We start from the raw sequence: 6,160 nt of genomic DNA on the forward strand, positions 1-6,160 counted from the left end.
ATCCATAGGACGACCCCTTCTTCTTCGAGTAACCGTAGTCCACCCTTTATTATCCTCTGATTTAGAAAACCCTAGATTGTTTTGCGATTGAGGAAAAACAGGGGTTTTCTTAGGTGGATGACGGTTATCAAAGAGGGAGTTGAAAGGTCGTGGGAAATGAGAAAAAGAACCAGGTTTAAACATTGGAACTTGAGCAGATGCATTGGAAATAGGCAGAGAGGGATTTTTAAACATCTTAGAGATGACATAACCTTTCTCGAGATGGTGCAAAACCTGACGAGGAGGTGAAGAACCCAAAACACCATGATGAGATGGATGACGTACCTGAGATGCAGAAAACTTAGCAGACGTTTCTCCCTCCTTCGTGAACGCTCTTGCACTCGCACCTCTCTCTCCCATCTTAGAGAAGCAGAGCTTAGTGTTGATGTATCTAGTTAGTCGAGCCTCTATTTTGAAAGTACTTAAAAAAAAGGTTTTATATTAGACTAATTTTTTTGGTAAAAAAATTAAGGGAAAAATGCTTCCAGCTCCCAAAAGCCAAGTGAACGTGTTTCCCACTCCCAAGACTTGGTCAATAGGTGTTTTACCCCTAAAAATAAAGATTTTGTTCTCTGAGCCCCCAAAACACAAAACCCAAGACATTAAAACATGTGAAGACCATAATACCCTTCTCTCTCTCTTTCTTTTTTTATTAAAATATGATGATGATTATTTTATTATTTCTCTCTCTCTCTCTCTCTATCATGATGTACCAAGAGGATCTTTAGATAGGTAACCCTAACAATTAAACCCGTAACCTTAACAATTAAACCCGTAACCTTAACAATAAATCCGTAACCTACACAACAAATCCACAACCTTAACAACAAACCCTTAACCTTAACAACCAACCCGTAACCTTAACAATCAACCCGTAACTTTAACAACCTCCCAATACAAACAACCAAAATAATAAAAAATAAAAATAATAAAATAATCCTCATCAATCATTTCAACTATCCTCTTGGTACATCATGATAAAGAGAGAGAGAAAACAAAAATAATAAAATAATCCCCATCATATTTTAATAAAAAAAGAAAGAGAGAGAGAGAGGATTCATAACCTTAACAACAAACCCTTAACCTTAACAACCAACCCGTAACCTTAACAATCAACCCGTAACTTTAACAACCTCCCAAAACAAACAACCAAAATAATAAAAAACGAAAATAATAAAATAATCCTCATCAATCATTTCAACTATCCTCTTGGTACATCATGATAAAGAGAGAGAGAAAACAATTTCAACTATCATCTCAGTACATCATGATAAAGAGAGAGAGAAAAAAATAATAAAATAATCCTCATCATATTTTAATAAAAAAAGAAAGAGAGAGAGAAGGGTATTATGGTCTTCACATGTTTTAATGTCTTGGGTTTTGTGTTTTGGGGGCTCAGAGAACAGATTCTTTATTTTTAGGGGTAAAACACCCATTGACCAAGTCCTGGGGGTGGGAAGCATGTTCACTTGGCTTTTGGGGGCTGGAAGCATTTTTCCCAAAAATTAAAGCAGAAATAAGCCCACCAAAAATGTTTATGCCGAACTAATGGGCTAGACATCGTTTCTTGTAAACAGTGGACGGGGCTTTAAACAGTGGGCCTAGATATATAAATAAGATCTAATATCTGGCCCAGCCGTATTTGCTTGTCTCGCTGTAACAACTATTTTTCAGACGGTAGTAGTTAAAGTTCAAACCATCAACGGACTCGCCGCTCTCCAATCTCTTCTACCTCAGTATTTCTACCCAAAAATCTAGACCGATTTCAAATACTCAATTTTTTTTTTTTAAGATTTCAAATACCCAAAAATCTACGCCCAGGTCTGACGTAGACCACATGTTCGAATCCTCCCGATCCCCCAACCGCTGTAAGGGGCTTCACCTTAATACCAGGGGCCCATCCCCACGTGACTGGACGAGCAGCGTGTGGACCAAGCTGGACGCAAACCGGACTCTTAACTACCAGGTTGAGTTACTGATCAGAAAAACCCCGGGCCCCAGTTCCCACCCTTATTTCCCAAAGGGACCAGGTGAATGCGGATACATGGATCAAACCCCTGACCACCTGGAGAGATCTCCTCCCCCACTCTTCGTCGCGCTAACCAGAAGTCCCACCCGCAGTTGGTAAAATACTCGATCTTTGATAACAAAGAATGCTGCAAAACTTATTCATGGAGCCATTACAGTGCAAATTAAACACTGGGTGTTTGTTGAATTACCACGTAGAAAATAATAATAATAATAATAATAATAATAATAATCTCGCAACAGCAAGCACATTATTCTCTCTAATGCTTGAGGTTCATTGTTCATGATGTTTGGGGCTATCAGTCTCTTCAGATAGAAGCTTACAATATTACTCTCTTACTTCTTAATGAGCAAATATTATCTAAATTTATGCATATTTATGTTACATTCATAATCATATTAGGAGTTTACCTCAAGTAGCCTGTGTGTATTGAGCTCACCGCATCATTTTCTTTTATAAATCACACCAAAACTACAAATATATATTTGAATTTAAACATAATAAAATCTATATACAACATAAAATATCAACGCAGACCCGAACAGCAAGGAAAAATTCCCACAAATGGTGCAAAAAGAATCGCTGAAAATATCACCATCTTCAACCCCAACAAAAATTTCCCCCGGTCTACTCATCTTCTCTCCTCTGCATCAAGGGCGGCAATGGTGGTTTCATTGCTGAACCTTTCGACATATGTCGACGCTCTTCTAAGCGCAACCGACCAAAGAAACTTCTCTAAGGCTCTCCACATCAACATCTTCAAGCTTTGGAGGACATGAGAAACTCCTATGCTCATCACCGTTCATGAAATTCCCTTCCCTCGGCAAAGGAACCAACACCGCTCTCCCTTCCTCATCAGTAACTTTTCGATAAAACCCGTCATCCTCAATGTCGTAAAAGTTTGCGGTTCGAATCTCCTGAGCTAAAGAACACGACCAGCAGAACAACCAGTAGGCAAAATCAGTGACCAAAGCATAACCACGGCACAGAGGATTTGCTGGGAGTTTGAACTTCTTTCGTATCTCAGACCTCCAGTATCCTCCATATAGCAAGCCAAGCGCGCAACAAACGGCTCCACATATAGCAATTATAAGCCTCGCAGTATCGTCATCGACATTGTTGGCCGATATGTAGAATATCCAGAACGGCGATACGCAGAGAATCACAAAAGTGAAAATATGCACATACATGTTTCCGAACCCGAGCCTCTCCAAGTTCCATCCGAACACACAGCAAGTGCAGAAGAACGACAGCCCGTAATGTCGTTCCTAGCAATGAAGCAGCGCCGCCGATGCCCACTCTGGCGCCGCGACTATCACTCTTCGGTGGTACGCCGAGACTTCGTTATCGGCTAATTGTATGTCTCCATTTCTTCGACTCTGAGACTCTTCATCTGTTCTTGTCTCACCAGTGTCCTTTGCTAACGGACCGTAGTACGTGTACCAAGCAGCCCATATGGGTGAAATGACACCGACACCGATGCAGACGTATTGTGGCCAGTCAGGGCGATTATGCCTCGACCACCCCCAGAAGAGAGCGCAGTACACGTACTGGGCGACGCAGGTGAGGTGAAGTAGAAATAATACGAACGCAATGTGCGCTCGCTCATTAGGACGCTGAACGCCGTTCTTGGAGTACGTCTGTCTCGCAGCGACTTGGTCGTCGGGTCTCCATCGGATTACGAGAACTAAATGATGGAATAGCAAGGGGTGTTGGTATATGACCATGAGAGTGAAGAGAGCATTGACGACTTGGTTAATTACTTCCTCCCATCTGTCTCTTTGATCTTTGTCAGGCATCACTTCGTTTAATGCTCCGATCATGAAGAGACCTACCCAAACTATGCCTATAGCACAAAGGATTACCCATATGAGGAGAAGTACATTGCTTGGGCTCTTTATCCACTGCTTGAAATATTGTACAAGTGCTTTCCAGTTTATTTTTCTGACGAAGGGTACACGAAATCTTCGTCGTCGTCCCCTAGGGCGATCAGCTGTTGATTCTTCGGCCGTGCTTGTTCTTCGCTGAGATCCTCTGAATCCAAATCGTAAGAACCAGTCATTCGTCGGGCGAGCTTTCAGGAAATCGAAGAAGCGCTGCTTGCGGTTTTTCTTGACTATCAGGCCTTTTTCGACCGCTGGAATGTATATCGGGATGAAATCTCTGAGTTTTTTGCCGGTGCTCGATCCATTCATTTCAGGTTCTTGGATTTCGCCTTTGCTGCGAGTTGATAATGCTCTTTGATTGTGGAAGCTGAACTCTTCTTCAATCTCACCATTAGCGTGCTCACCATTCTCAGTTGAATCCATTGCGTTTTTGTTCAGAAATTGGTTCTCAAGATTCAAACTGAACAGTAGTGTGCTGGTTCTTCTTGCTTCCCTTGATCAGCATGTGAAAATTTCCTGAATAAAGTCAATGTTAGGATACCATCTGAAACATAAAGCAACGTGCTAATTAGTTGAAGGCATAGAAATTTTTCTTTTGTCTCATGGTCTAAATTATTATTGCAGTCTCATCTGAACATGTCTTTAACCCAAAATTATCGCAAAAGCACAAGCTTACATTTACAGCCATGATAACAACTTATTGTTATTATTATTTTGCTAACCTGCTATTTTCTTTATTGTCGCAGTGCACATCTCATTCTGCATAGTTTTTACTGGTTTTCACTAAAAAATGGGCGACAATTATTGGTGGTGAAGTACAAGATATCTGATCAATTATATATGTTTGTTTTTCACTTACCAATTGCCCAATTGGTGACAAATCGCTAACATGTCTTAATCCCCATTCATATGATTTAGTTCTTGCATTTTTATATCAAAAACATTGGATACACCAAAATCAAAGTGGGAACAATCAGCACAAGAACCAACAGGAGAAACAATCAGTTTAGGCTTGAACAGGATAATCCCCAACACGAAAATTTTCTAAAACCCGTAAGCATGAGAAAACCAATATAGCTCTTAAAATCAAATTAATAAGAAAATGACTACATGCAGTACCTTTGGAAATAGGGAAACCAGGGACCAAAGAGGACAAGATATCAGCTACCTTCTTCAAACCAAAGGGATGTGAAGAAAGAGCTCACCCCAGAAAATTTTAACTTAATTTTTCTGAGGAAAAATCTGCCCAATATTTAGATAGGGGCTCGCTCAATAATATCAGCGGAGAAAATTAAGGTGAAAGGAACAATAAAAGTCTTCTATTTCTAGATATTGAATTTTTTTTTTTGTGTACTTACTAACGCTCTTTTCAAACTTTGACTTTAAATAATTTTTGTCAAAGATGGCGGTAGTGTGTTGAAGAGTTCAAATTATTTAATAGGAATGGGAGAATCGGTCATCCCCGGCCAATTTGGACAGCCTAACTGGACCACACGCTTGTCACATGCTTACTGTGCATTCGGGTCATCATGATACCATTTACTACTGAACTGCCACTTGAAGTTACAAAGGGCAAATTTTATGAAACCATTCCTTTATATAGGAGCATGACACGTGGAGCCATTCCCAAAAATGGTAGATAGACAATTTTAAAGATTTCAACCAGCTCTTTATAGATATTTAAGGGTGAGATTGGTGGATTGCAGCTGCAGTTCCAATATGACTGTTACCTGTATATAACTGAGGAGTGCTGCTACGGAGACCCAAAATATGGGACTAAGGGAGGGGACATGTGAGGTGTCCCATCCTTATTGTATAATGAGCTGGCCATGCCAACTCATTATGCAATAGGGAGGGGACACATCACCTGTCCCCTCCCTTGGTCCCATATTTTGGGTCCTTAAATCATTTTCCATAACTGAGATATTACAACTGGCATGGCATGCAATTGCAGTTACAACTATTACTATTTTGTTTAATTTTTAATTTTACAATTTCTAGTTGCAACCGTTTGATACTGCTTGTAACTTTTCAAATGCAACTTATTTTTTACTTGTTAAAAAATTATAACAAAATTAATTAATTATATATTTAAAACAGTTCATTTTTAAAAAAATATTACTTTTTATTACTACCTTTTTTAGAAAAAACAATTTGTTGAAAAAACGGAATATATTTCAAAAAAGTTTTGGAAATATAAATTTTT

At 39.4% G+C, this 6,160-nt stretch overlaps 2 protein-coding genes across 2 annotated transcripts; both read right to left on the minus strand.

Annotated features, from left to right (window-relative positions):
* LOC109846763 lies at positions 2,776-3,258 on the minus strand. Its single transcript, XM_020416007.1, has one exon. The coding sequence runs from the start codon at positions 3,256-3,258 to the stop codon at positions 2,776-2,778; it is 483 nt and encodes a 160-aa protein (XP_020271596.1).
* Positions 3,329-5,324, minus strand: LOC109850781. Its single transcript, XM_020420853.1, has 2 exons — positions 5,074-5,324; positions 3,329-4,470 (listed from the first exon to the last, which is right to left on the minus strand). Exon 2 carries the CDS (start codon positions 4,375-4,377, stop codon positions 3,337-3,339), a length of 1,041 nt encoding a protein of 346 aa, XP_020276442.1. The 5' UTR covers positions 4,378-4,470; positions 5,074-5,324; the 3' UTR covers positions 3,329-3,336.

Source organism: Asparagus officinalis, chromosome 7, assembly GCF_001876935.1.
Source record: "Asparagus officinalis chromosome 7, Aspof.V1, whole genome shotgun sequence".
Lineage (NCBI taxonomy): Eukaryota > Viridiplantae > Streptophyta > Magnoliopsida > Asparagales > Asparagaceae > Asparagus > Asparagus officinalis.

Excerpts from the sequence above, each read along its gene's own strand:
- LOC109846763 (XM_020416007.1), bottom strand. The coding sequence starts at position 3,258 with ATGTATGTGCATATTTTCACTTTTGTGATTCTCTGCGTATCGCCGTTC.
- LOC109850781 (XM_020420853.1), bottom strand. The coding sequence starts at position 4,377 with ATGGATTCAACTGAGAATGGTGAGCACGCTAATGGTGAGATTGAAGAA.